Genomic DNA, 14,305 nt, shown 5'->3' with positions numbered 1-14,305 from the left:
ATGAAAGATGAGATTACTAAAATCACAAAGCTTGTTATTATGAATAATATGTATCCTAACATTCTTATTACTAAATTTGCAGCAATTGAAATCTCCAAAAAGGACTGAGGGTAAGTTAACATTAGCAAACAACAAAAAATGTCATTCCAAAAGAAATAACCTGTTAGAATGAGAATTAGATGCTTAACCATAGAAACTTAGCAAATATGGGTTAGCCCAATAAAAAATCATGGAAAAGTTGACTAGAATTGAAAGAAATCTAAAATGAGATCATAAAAGAGTTTTATTTAAGTTATATTCTACAAGGACTTGAAACATCATAGTTGTTAAAGGAAACTTCATTATCAAAGACCTTATGGTAAGTTATAAAATCCAAGTCTGCAGTTGAGTTAGGATAAATTTTAGCTTCTAGAATGCACAACATATTTAAGTTATGACAATTAATAATATTTTTTGCAATTCATACTATTTTCAAGACTATTAAACTCTCTCACATTCCAAGATGCAATATTGGAGAATTGCATTAAGATTTACAGTTTGAAGGGATAGCCTTTTTGATATTTTTGAATTTGGTAGGCTTAAAAGTTTGTGAAGTAGTGGAATCTTCAATAACTTTAACATCTTTATTCATAAGATCTATTTTTGACTGCAAAGTTAAGAACTTGTTGTTAGTAGCCTCCCCACTGATTGCTAAAAAGAAATTGGTAAGTGTATGAGATAGAAGGATACCATCAGATGGATAATTAAGATTAGTAAGATGCAGTTTATATGATCCAATCAGAGCCTTAGAGGTGTTTTGATTAAAATATTGTTATATTTTGTAAATGTATTAATTTTCTTTGGGAATATTTTTAATTTTGAATTTTAAAATTGAACGCGTCATTATGAACAGTATATCACCTCAGGAGATGATCATATCGTTCCCTAATGGGTTCAAATTTCAGAATCTCAAATTTATCTAGATTATCGTAGTCAAACTCAAAGGGAGAATCACATTTGACCCCGGAGGATCAAAATGGAATTTAATCAATTATTTGACTACGCTAATTTGGATAAAAAGATAATTAATTTCATAATCAAAATCACGATAATAATTGATATATCAATCCGAGGAAAGAAATTATCAATCACTATTGATCGTTTGAAAATGATGAAAATGATTGTTGAATTTAAATTTCCCAAAGAGAATTAATTAGAGTTTTTGAAAAATTGGTTTTGAAAATCAATTCTGGGTTTCTAAATCTTCTACGAGCGCAAGCCCTCGTAGTTAATTATATCATAGGAAATAGAAGTTTCCTACGAAAACTCTCGATTAAAATAGCGGTGTAAATTTTATTTAGATTTTCAAAGATCGATATCAAAGGAAGAAAAATGTTGGAATTTTCAATCGGGATTGGATCAAGGTTGAACACTTATTTATGGAGTCAAAGGAAGAAAGATAGGAGGTGTTTTGAGATTCTGAATTACTTCAGAAACACCTCAGCCTATCATAAGTGTTGGGCTTGAATTTGATTGAAAATGATTTAAGTTAGAATGGTTGATTTTATTAGAAAGTTGGGATTAGATTCCCGGAGGTTGAGGTCTTATAGCCCGAGCTAGCCTCAGAACCTAAGTCTAAATTGGGTACTAAAAAGTGACCCGAACCTAGCTAATGTAGTGCAAATCTGGACTTACCCCGGCCTGGATTGGGGAGCCAGCTAACCACCTAATCGATTTAAAATAAATGAATTCAGTCTTTTATAAAAGAGTGGTAGGGACGTTTTATTTAAAGTTTTGGAGAGTTGGGGCCGACATCTAGAGATTTTCCTAATTGGCCCCTTTGACTTATGCTGGGTGCAAAATGCTAAGGACTAATGCAATTAAAATTTTGACTCTTTTAAATCTGTTTCTAATGCAATGCATGCTAGTTAACAACTCCAAATCAAATATGCTTGAAAGTTAAAAAACAGGCTTAGAAAATAATTTTTTAGAAGACTGGACTTCCCTAGGCCCGGCACCTCGTCCTCATAGGTCAGACTATCCGGACTCTACCCGCAGGCGGGGAAGGGTCTAAAACAAGGATAGAAGGAGTGCAGAAATATGCATGCAACCCCAGGGTCGATCCCCGACTAATTTCCTAAATTCGTTATCTTTCTATGTTGTTCAGACTCGCTAAAATCTTAAACTTTAAAGTTAGGAGTATAAAAGATTTTCACATCCTCACGAGTCTCACAAGTCCAGGTAAAAAACAAAAGCGGCACACAAACGCCAAAAAAAACTACGAAAAGCAGGTAATTCTATACGCAATCACATCAAACATCAATCAAATTAATTAAATTAATATTCAAATTGAAAGTCCATAGGCAAAGTTGCCTTGCTTATTACAAACCAGGGTCTACAGAAAATAAAGTGGCCGGGCACCACTGCCAACAACCCGGGTTCTAAACATAGGACTCAAGTGACTTTGAGATTTGGGATTCTTCTCGTCGTCCATTTCTTCGTCTTCTCACGAACATCTTGATTCGTCGGTTCTGGATATCCAAATGAAAAGAAACTCCCCCTTGAATGGGGTGTTATCTTTCCTCTTTGGATATTTGAAGAGCATCCAAATTTGATCTTCCAAATGGACGAAAACTCTCCCCTTTAGGGATGTCTTCTCCTCTTTGGAATTCAAGTTGGATTTAAACATCTCAACTCAAAATCACTTTAAATACAACTCAAATAATATCAAATTACATTAAGCAAAATTGAAAAGTCTAGACTCGATCCTGCAGGGTTATCCTAATAATCAGCAGTTATATAAATAATCCCAAGCAGTTAATATTCAATCTCAAGCAGTTGATATTCAATCTCAAGCAGTTGATATATTTGAAATTTAAATGCTCAACAGAGTGCAGTAAATAAATAAACAGACATTCAATCAATTCTAAGCTAACAACCAACATGCAGTGAAAGCTCGAAAACCCGGCACACAACAGAAAATTAAACACCGGCCTATCCTAAAACTAGAGTTGGTTGTCCTATCAAACCATCTAAAGTGTGTGATATAGGCCGTGTGGTTTTGATATGTCCTAAGGAGGGTAAATTGTTAAAGTTGTTCGAAGTTCTAGTTGGTTGAAAGGCTCAGGGAAAGATTTAAATTTGAGTTCAAATATTAATGATTTAAGATTGATTTTACGGTTGTTTGATTGCTAATTTTAAGGTTGAATAAACATTTTTGGAGTTTTAGAGTGATTTTTGAATTTTGGGAATTTTCTGGATTATTCTAATCACTTAATCAAGGGGTCAAAAATTAATTTTTCAATTATGAGTGTTTTCTAGAAAGTTAATATTTTATTAAAATACTAGACCTTAATACAATCAGTTAGACTGTAAGTACGCTGAAATTGGAATTTTCTACAATTAGTTATGAAGGTTCGAAGATTTGAGTTGATTTGACCTAGGTTTGACCAATTTGTTGACTTTTTGACTTTGACTGATTTTTGAAGGTTTGAAATTTTTGATAAATACTAGACTTGATTTTGAGTTGAATGCAAGTGAGTTTGGTCAATTTGTAGTTTTCTAGAGTTAGTTATGATTTTTCAAAGTTTGATGTATTTATTGAATTTATAAAATTGTTTAATTAGAAGGGTTTTCTTGATTTTGCTCCAAATAAATTCCAAACTCCTTGAAATAAACTCCAAAGGTCAGAGATAACCTAAGAAGTGATTCTCAAGTGTTTGGAAATTTTTTGGAATTTTTAATTATTTATTTTAATTAAATATTGGTTTTCAATTAAAATTAAATTAAGATTTGATTTGATGTCTGATCAAGAAGATTTTAATTTTCATTGATTAAGAACATGATTCTAGTCAGTTAGAGGTCTTGTTTGTATTTTTTAGATTTAAATTTGATTTATTGGAATTTCTGGAAATTTTAAAGCTCAATTAAAGGGTTAAGTTTGACTTATTTAATTATCTGACCTAATGAACTCCAAATTGGATGAAATTTAAACCTAAGGTGTCACATGTCACTAGGTTTACTATGTTCAAGTTTCACCCCTATTGGGTGTGTGTAGAATTTCCTAGGATTTTTCTAAGTTAAATAGACATTTTCTTAAATATTTTCCCTAGGTTTTTCTACTGTTCAAATGGGCTTGAAATTTGGTATGTCTAACCCTTATGCAAATGTATTCACACCACAGCAATTTCACAGCAAGAAAATAAGAACCTAAAGAGTTATGAATTTTCAAACTTTAGGGTCCAAAATGGACCCTTTACCTTGCAAATTCACATCACAGAAATCCATTAGGTATATAACCCTAAACAAATTATTAAACACGACTAGGATACCCAATAATCATCCACCAAAATTTGGGCTCCAATTGATCACTGGATTGTGAGAAATTTGCAAAAAACATAATTCAAACAAATGAAAATATCTCACAATTCAGAAACCAAATCAACTTGATTTTAATTTATTAAATACTAGATGTAATTACCTTTCCAAATCAATTCAGAACGTCCAATTTGGTGAAAAATTCTATTTTCTATGAATTTTGGAAGATCTGGGCATTTTTTTGAATTATTTTTGACCCTTTTTGTCAAATTGACCGCCGATTGGCGCCGGATCGGCGGCGCCCAATGGCAGCGCGCCACGTGGCAGGGCAGGGTCCGCACTTAACCACTCAGACGGCTAGATCAGCCGTCCCGATCGACCGCGGGTTAGATAGACGCCCAGATTGCGCCACGTCATCACCCCGCTTGAAACGGCGCGGGTTCGAATCCAAGGGAGATGGCGCGTTCAGGAAGGGCGACGTGGCCGCTTCTGGGCCGTCCGATCGCGCCCAGAGCTAAAAAACCTTCAAATGCCCATAACTTTCAAAATACTCAACGAAATTGGATGAAATTTGAACTGTAGCTAGATGGAAACATAATCTAACAATGCCTAGAGTTTGGAGGCTCCATGCCTTTTAGATTTTCTACAGTTTCAATTTTAAAATTAAACTTAAAATGGGCATAACTTACAATCCAACCGTCGGATTTTTGACTTCTTGGGCTTGTTGGAAAGCTGCTAAGATCCTCTTCAACTTGTAGAAGACCTCAGGAGCTGGATCTATCTGGATTGGAAGTTTATTGTGAATAACCTGATTCTCTCTCTAGATTCCTCTCTATTCACCAAATAAGCTTTGAAGGCTAGATTTTCGTGGGGAAGGCTTGGGAAAAGTAGGGAAAGGCTTGGAAAATGTTCTTTGAAGGTTTTGATGGCTGGGATACTCTTGGATGAGGGAGGGATTTGATGAAGAGAGGCTTCAAGGGCCTTTGCATGTCTTAAGATATTTCCCTATGCAAGCCATCTTAGTGCATTTGGATGGTTAGGATTGACTGTATGAGCTCTTTGATGGTTGCCAAGTGTCCATGGAGTTGATGGGATCAAGGGATCAAAGACAAGAGGTTGGCATGAGGTTTTTAAATCTCCTTTTTGCCCCTTTGAACACATGGCTTGATCAAGACCAGTGATTAGATCTAAGGGTTACAAAATGCTCTAAGGAGCTTCTAGAAGAGGTCTTAACAGCGGATTAATTAGGCTCAAGTGAATTAGCTTAAGGGATTAATTGGGCAAGTTAAGGTTCATTTGACCATGCATTGACCATTTGACCAATCAATGGGTCAATGGTGCTGATGTGCCATGAAGAAATGTTTGATTTGCTGGTGATTGAGCCAAGTTCAATGGATTGAGGTAGTTTGATTTGCTTAAATATTTAAGTTCCCTAAAGCCCTTAAGAGGTTGTGTGACTATGTTGACCAATCAACCAGTCAATGAGGTGAATGATGTGGACTAGAGAATGTCATGGGTGGTGGTGAGGGTCATTCCAAAGTTTGTGCAGGTCATTTGGGTTAAGAGGCTTAATGGGCCCTAATGGGCCATAAAGCCAAAATGTTTGACTTGGTCAACCACTAGGTTCGGGGTCTAGAAATGGGTTCAACAAATTTAAAATAACATTTTGAGTTTATTGGATGTGGTTCTATGGTTTGAAAAGGTCAATTTGGTCAAAATGCCGATTTTGACCTTAAAAAAGCCTATTTGGTCAACCTAGGTTGACTGGTCAACTAGGTTGACCCAGGTCTAGAAATGGGCCCAATCAATTTAAAATGACATTTAGCGACCAATAGAAGTGGTTTCAGGCTCAAAGAGGTCATTTGGGTTAAAAACACCTTTTGGACCCCTAAAGGGCCTCTTAGGTCAACTCAGTTGACTTGGTCAACCAGGTTGACCCAGGGCCTGAGAATGGGTTCGACAGGTTGGGTTTGATATTTGAAACTTGTTGGAGGCGGTTGTATTCAATTTGCGAGCTCGTTTGAATTCAAAACGACTATTCATACCCCAAAGGGGTATTTTGGTCATTTTGACCTCATGACCACTAGGGGCTGAAATGAGTCCAGAAAAATGCAATTTATTACTTGGAGGCGGGAGGAACTCTAGCGTCACTTGGAGGGCACCTGAACTCCGGCGTCACTTGGAAGTCGGGCGGAACTCCGGCGTCACTTGAAAGTCGGGAGGAACTTTAGCGTCACTTGGTGGTCGAACGAAACTCCCGCTCACTTGAAAGTCGGGTGGAACTCCGGGTGCACTTGAAAGTCGGGCAGAACCCGGAACTCCAGTGCCACTTGAAAGTCAAGAGGAACTCTGGTGGTGGTCGAGAAGGAGCTTCTTCCTTCTCTTCCATCCTTCTCTACTTCTCTTTCTTCTTATCCTCTCTTCATCTCTTCTCCTCTTCTCCTCTTCTCCTCTTTCTTGCTTGGGTCCCTCTTGAAGAAATGAGGGGCTATTTATAGTTTTATGAGGATGTCATGACTAGTAAATAGGAGGAAGATCGGGGGAAATTGGGAGTGGTTTGAATGGAAACCAATGTTGAATCCCTTGATCGTGGATCATTTATCAGGCACTTGAAGACTCCAAAGATATCAAAATTTGATGACTTAGGCTCGTTGGATTCGTCTTGTCTAGTCGCGCAATTCGATTATAAGCATGCCATATTTGGAAAATGTTTGGTAATCCAAATATGAATTGAACATTATAAATGTGTTTCGGGTCTTTGATTTGAACTATTTTAGGTTCGGATTGACTTGAATTTGGTGTAGTTGGGTTCATGTTTCCGAGACGCTCAGTTAAATTGGAAGTTTGCTGAAATCAAAGTTTAGATGGTCCCATATTTAATTTTTGAAGCTTCTAACCTGATTTTGCCTTGAGATTCGTGCCTAATCAAGATAATTTTTTATGATGTATCAAGCATAATTATTAAATTATTAATTGCTAATTATAATATTATTTATTAAATTACTTATGTGTTAATCTAATAAGTATTTGATATATACTTATATTAATAAGTATATAAATAATTAGTTAATTTTTAATAACTAATTATTTAAGAATACCTAATAATTTAATTAATTTAAAGTATTATTTAATTATTTTTAAATTTATTATATTATTAATTATCTCATTTATCAATTAAATATTTTAAGAAAAATTATTTAATTATTATTTATAATAATTATATTAATAATTATTCTATTTGAAATTATATTTAATCATACTAGTTATTTTGAAAGCACTAGTTACTTAATAATAATTTATTAAATATTTAAGTATTATTTAGTTAGTTTTAATTATAAATTATATTATTATATTATCTCATTAGTCACTTAAAAATTCTAATACTAATTAATTATTATTTGCACTATCAATTATATATTTAATAATATATATTTTAAGAATATATGAACTAAACTAATTATATTAATATTTATTTATTAAGATTCAATTAAGTTAAATATGCTAAATTAATTTATACACTAATTATACTAAAAATTATTTAATTCATTTACTTAATTATTAATATTTTAAATTATATTAATTAAGTTAATCAATAATTAATACATTATCTCTAGAGACTTTCTTTTTAAAAGACTTGAAGCCAAAGGTTTCCCTGAAATGTTTATTGATTGGATCAAAGTCTACACTATAGATGTTCATTATTCCATTTGTATCAATGGGGCATTGGAAGGTATCAATTCTACTCTAGTATTCGGCAAGGATGCCCGCTCTCCCCCTATCTCTTAGTATTGTCATGGATGGTTTGTCTTCCAGCTTAGATTGACTACTTCCAATTCCCTTTTTGAAGGAATTATGGCTAGGGAATGTCACATCTCTTCATCTTATGTTGATGACGACCTATTAGTTTTTGTATGCTTCAACTCAAAGTGCTAACACTCAATTCCATCCTTTGGAACTTTCCTGTAGAACTGGTCTTCATGTCAATCCCCTAAAAAGCTCCATCTTGCTTTTCTAAAAACACACTTAATGCTGCTATATCTGTGACATTCTCAACATACAAAACATCTCACACCCCTATGAAATATTTGGGGCTGCCAATATTCTACAAAAATTAAAAGTTTCTGACTTCCAACCTTTACTGCAAAAAGTTTCTACCCCCCTTAAATTGATGGAAGCCAAAACTTTATCTTTGGATGGTCGTATTCAATTCATTAAATTCACTATTAGCAACACTCTTGCTTACTGGATACGTGGATCAATCATTCCTAAAAAGTTGTTGCAACCTGATTAATCGCATGTGTTCTAGATTCAATTTTTTTGGAAACATTAACGATAGAAACTTATCATTGGTTTCTTGGAAAGACACATGTTGCACTAAGCACAATGGGGGTTTGGGCATTGCATCTATTGACTCTCCATACCATAGTTTTTCCTGTTCGATCATTTGGAGTTTTTAAACACTAAAAATTTACTTTTTAGCTGGTGGAAATCCAAAGTATCACTCTCTGTGGCGCTGTGTGATTGGTAACAGCTCACAGTACTAGAAATTCATGTGATATAATGGGATGAGCTTTGTGATTTTGCACCTGGGCTAATTAAAAAATATTTGAGTTGTAAATTCAAGTTTATCGGAATAGTTCATCCAATAAAAAATCATAAAATGTAAGATCTAAAAGAAAAAATAAAAAAAAAAAAGCAAAATTAGGCTTTCTTTGAGTTGGCTCACCATATTTGGGTCTGTGGAGTTTCGCGGAGCCGTGCATTAATAAAGTCTACAGCTGCTGCCTTTTTGTCCAGATCTTGCAAGAGTAAAATTGTATATTTATAGCTCCTACTTTAACAAAATGTAAAACCTACATATAAAATAGGATTAAGATATTTAATACAGGTAACAATATATTAGATTGTCCATAGTTCAAGATCCTCAAAAATATTTAGAGCCTCTCCAACATACCACACCCAACAGATAGCTCACCATATTCCCTGAAAAGTTGGTATAAAATGAAGTAGAGAAATTGCAAACTGTGTAATTGTAAGGAAAGACTATCTTGAGAAAATTTGTCCTACGATTACTTCCTCAATGCTAATATAATCATATAACTGGTGTATACACACAAAAAGCTAATTGAATCCTTTGAGCAACCACAGGAACTGATTCATAAACAGCTTCAACCTAAGAATGTGCAGGCACATCAAATACAACACACACACATATTTATATATATAATATATAATATATATTAATATATATATATATATATATTATATATATATAATATATATATATATATATATAATATATATAATATATATATTTATTACTCTCCCCGCCACATTGCCAACCCCACCCTCTCTCTATATATTTCACATTTTTTTAACTCCCGCCTACCTTTCTCTCTCCTCTGTGGTGTAAAAAAAAAATTGTAGGCCCTTTAGTCCAACACTGCCTAGAGTTAAATAATTTGAGCTCGTTTTTCACAAATGAGCCTTACTGGCCAAAGCTTAGCTCGACTCGGTTCGTTTGCAAGCCTAATCATGACGATAGCATAGCTCGGGTCGGTGTAGGTCATTTATTTAATGCCTTGATTTGATACTCCAATAAAATAACTCTGATAAAGGAGGCATTTTAACAAGCTGACAAAGGCTTCGTTTGAGACGACTTTTTTATTGCTTCTTAAAATAGAGTTTTAGTACAAAAATTAAAATTTATCACAGTTTATCAATCATAAACGTCATAAACATTAGCGTTACAATAAACTTTATTTTTTAATACTTGACCAAATAGGGAATAATTAAAATTATTCATTGCCATAATATTTATAGTAAAAAATTTATCATATTTATTCATGTAATATATCCTTATTATTGAGGATATTCTATTTTATTGCATTTCCATTATTATTTTATTCTCTTTCCTTTATATAGACATATTTGTATTAGCATAAAAATCATTGGAACAAAAATATAGCATTTTAAAATTATTATATATTGATGGTGCCAAAGCTCTTAGACCTATTGTTAGGTGGAGGGTTGTTAATGGAGTTCAAATAAATACATTAAATGATGTTTGGATTCAGAACCTTCCTTTGGCTAGATGGCCAACTCCGATTGATAACTACAGGCTTGAAATGGCTGATTTTCTTGATGAGGAACAGCAGTGGAAGGTTTCAAATATGCAAAAGGTTTTTGGTGCTAAGTTGATGCAGAGAATTCTGGGGATCAAGGTGGATCTGGAATAGATTGTGATAAATCAGAATTAATTCAGTGGCAAATGGGAAAGATTATCATTGTTATGGCCTTTGAAACTCATTTTAGTGGTCTGAGTTCTCAGTTTTCTTGAATTAGGAAGTTAAAGCTCAATCCTAGAGATTGTTTTTTTTAGTGGAGGTTAGTCAAAGGTAGGGGTGTAAGGGAGCCAAGCTGGCTTGAACTCGACTCGTTAACGAGCTCGTGAGCCAAGTTTATAAGCTTCGAGCTCCACCCGACTCGACTCGAAAGCAAGCTACTCAATTATACATAATTGAGTAAATAGCAAGAAGTTACTATATGAAAGGAATGAGAAATTATGATTTCAGATTATCACAAAATCCTTAATATTCAAAACTTTAATAAAAAAAAAAAACTTGGTGAGCAAATAAGAACACACAATTGATACTGAGTAGTTCAGTAAATGTGTAAAATATTATTAGCATAGGATTTGGAGTTTTAATCAAGATTGTCTTTTTAAAGCATTATATATATATATATATTGAACGAATTAAATCTCAAACGTACACACACTGTATATGCAAGATCGAACCTAAGATCTCTTGGTTGAAATCCAAAGTCCCTAACCAACAAGCTAAGATGGAAATTTTATTTATAAATCTAACAACTAAATCTTCACATTTACTTATATAACATCAAAATCTTTAAATTATATGTTTGAATCGGCCTATCACTCTCGCAGTCGTTATGTCGTGTTCGTCCCCTTTTTGGCGCATCTAGTAGGAAGGTAGAGGTCGCCTCTCGGTGGAAGTTAGTGCTCGTGCCTCCGAAGGAAGGTGAGTGCTATTTCGTGATATTGTTTGGGTTTTCTCTATTACCTGCTCTTATTTTATTTGGGATGTCTTCTGGCTTTTCATTGTTTTTTTTTTTTTTAAACGAAAAATTTTATTCCATAATCAAAGGAGACATATAGCCAAAGCCTAGAGCCAAAGAAATCCAAAAATTACAAAGTTAAGACACCACAATAAAAAACAAAAAGCAAAGTGGAAAGGAAATAAAAAATAGCTCAGGATCGCCACCTGGTTGCCACGCTTGGCCCGTCCTAAGGAGGAAAGTAAAAGAGAGCGAGCCAATAACATAGCCACCATGGTTGCCAATAAGCCATGGCCATCCAGTGAGGCGTGTTGAAAACCAACCCCATCAAAGCCACAGAAATCCCACAACCTTGCATCACAACAATCCAAAACCAAAAAATCAACATCAGCCCCACAAAGCAGAACTACAGAGGAAAGAGAGCCAAAACAAAAAAAATAGAAATCATTTCTTTTTGTGTTTACGAGCTCTGTGTTTACTATTAAAATTCTCAACGCCTGCAATTTGAGTAAAACTAAAATACCAGTTATCCTGAGACGTCAAAGCATCCTCAATGAATCCCTCACCACCATATGAGAAATTATCATCATTTAACCAGTCACCCTGCAAAACCATATTATCCTTCGATTTACAAGCAAGGTTAGTTAATATACCATCCTTAGAAATAACGGAGATAAGCACCTCAACAAGAGGCATGTCAAAGCCTAAGGGATCATCACCCTCAGAAAGCCTACAAAAGAGAGTAGGATTATTCAAATCATTAGTGACCACACAGCTACGGTCACCAGGGTCTAAATGAGCATGCAAATAAAAAAAACTGAGCATCACCAGTATTATGAACAACAGTTGCAACAGGAGAAACGAAAGGAATAGCTTCCAGATTAATCTGGCAAAGGTTATGATCAATAGTCTAAGCCACAATAACCTCCTTTCCATCTAAATTTGCCTTAACCATATCTAAATTATCTGAACCATGGACATTAACATCCATCATGTTCACAAGATCACAATCATTACCCACAAAAGCATTAGTAGGACCAAGATCCTGATCCAAGTCCAAATCAACACCAGGGACATCCTCCCCCAAAACCAGAGATGAATCGATAACAACAACATCCATGGAAATATGGCCAATTAACATCATCCGCAAGAACAGGGTCCAACGACACAGGTATGGACGAATCAACCAAAGCCTCAGGGCCAATGCCACCAGGATTGTCAGACGAAACATTACCAAGCTCACCCCCAAAACAACATTAACCACCTTAGCATTAGGAATAGAATGAGGATGTAGTATGTCACACTTCAATTTTGAGTGACCTAGTGATTTACAATGAGGACAATAAGGAGGAAATTCATCAAAGATAACCGATTGAATGTAACCCAAGCCCTCAGGGCATCCCCAAACTTTATCAGGATAATGTTTGGTAATGTCTAACTCGATAAGGAATCGCATAACAGAGGGGCGGGTAATAGTAGACATAGCATTATCAATCTTAAGAGGCTTGCCGAAGATAGAAGCGAGACCATGCAGGATACGAGTAGAAAACAAATGAGGTCTAAGGTTGGGAAATGACACCCAAATAAGAATAATGGGAGATTCAACTTCAATATCAAACAAAGGGGATCATTTGAAAATTTTCATGAAACAACTGTTCACAAAGTAGGATCTATGAGCAAAAACCCTACAGTAATCAAGGTCATTTTCAAGCTTAATCAAAACATGTTTAAGATTAAGAACAGTCACAAAAAATTGGCCAATAAGTTTGAGATTAAAAAAGAATTTCCTGGTAACATCAAACCGAAAGGCGACGAGATGAAAATTTACCTACCAAAGCGAACTCAAGGGGGGCAACAAGTGCCAGAACTTCCTCCTCTGAAATCCACAAGGCCGGTAAACCACGGAGAGAAGTAATTTTAAGATCAGAAAAATTAGAAGACGAAGAAGATAATCCATGTAAAGCATCTTTAAAAGATCGAGTAAACATTTTCCCGTTAAAAAAATTAGGATCTAACAATCGCGGAGCAGCCATGGAGCAAAAAAAAAAAAAAACTACAATGAAAAAGAGAACACGTCAACAAAAGGAAGTAAGAAAACTTCCCTGATGCCAAAATGAGAATTAGATCCAGCAGGAACCACGACATGGAGACGGAAGGCTAGGGAAGGAAAAGCCTAGCAGAGCGCATACTTGCCACAACTAAAAATTTTGATTTGCAGTGAGGCGTGGCTGCCACTGTGGTGGGTAAAGCAGATTGGATTCCTGGAAGGGCACGGGAGAAGGAACACTAGCCAGCTGGCTTCCCTAGGCCCGGCCGAACAGGGAAATCGACGGGCTTCGAGTCACATGAGAGAAGAGTAGGCGGAGGAGCTACGGCTCTTTCCTGGAGCTTGGGAACCAGACACTTCACATGCTTTTCATTGTTTAGGATATACGTGAGGTTAAACTAGGGTATGCACATCTCAGGAGAAAGATGATTTTTGTAATTATGACCAAATATTGTGGAGTTGTATTAGGGTATCGTGATTTTTACATCATTGAAACCTGATCTGAACAATTGGATTGTAATTCAAGTAAAGACGAGTTTTGTTGTCATTTACCTAGCTGGAAGACAGCTCGCGGGATGTAGACGTCAGTGTAGGAAGAAAGGAGTTCAGAAGACGTGGTCCGAGACACAACTCGCAAGACGTAGGGATTTTGGCCGGAAGCATTGGACGTGAGAGCTGCGGGAGCCGGAGCATGAGCCAGAGCGTAGAAATGAGAAAAAATATGATTGAACAAATTTTAAGAACGACGAATTTTAAAAAGAAGCATATTTAATATGTAATTAAGCATAAATAGCTTAGTTATTAAATAATTTAAAATTAAAAAATTGTCAAATAAATTGTCATTTTCATAATTAATTAAGAGTATGCTAAATTATTTGACGT

At 35.1% G+C, this 14,305-nt stretch overlaps 1 protein-coding gene across 9 annotated transcripts; it reads right to left on the bottom strand.

Annotated features, from left to right (window-relative positions):
- Positions 1-8,963: 8,963 nt before the first annotated feature.
- LOC110098423 lies at positions 8,964-13,925 on the bottom strand. Of its 9 annotated transcripts, none has more exons than XM_028698199.1 (6): positions 13,209-13,918; positions 12,058-12,106; positions 11,900-11,997; positions 11,583-11,727; positions 10,201-10,204; positions 8,964-9,093 (listed from the first exon to the last, which is right to left on the bottom strand). In XM_028698199.1, exons 1-6 carry the CDS (start codon positions 13,340-13,342, stop codon positions 9,059-9,061), a joined length of 465 nt encoding a protein of 154 aa, XP_028554032.1. In that variant the 5' UTR covers positions 13,343-13,918; the 3' UTR covers positions 8,964-9,058. The 9 variants fall into 9 exon arrangements, 6 of the variants coding, with proteins under 6 accessions (XP_028554032.1, XP_028554035.1, XP_028554022.1 ...); XM_028698202.1 differs by having other exon boundaries at positions 11,900-11,979; positions 13,209-13,916; XM_028698189.1 differs by having other exon boundaries at positions 11,900-12,106; positions 13,209-13,917.
- Between the last annotated feature and the right edge of the window lie 380 nt (positions 13,926-14,305).

This window comes from Dendrobium catenatum, unplaced genomic scaffold (assembly GCF_001605985.2).
Source record: "Dendrobium catenatum unplaced genomic scaffold, ASM160598v2 fragScaff_scaffold_123, whole genome shotgun sequence".
NCBI classification, from domain to species: Eukaryota; Viridiplantae; Streptophyta; class Magnoliopsida; order Asparagales; family Orchidaceae; genus Dendrobium; species Dendrobium catenatum.
This window is presented reverse-complemented; position numbering and strand designations above follow the sequence as displayed.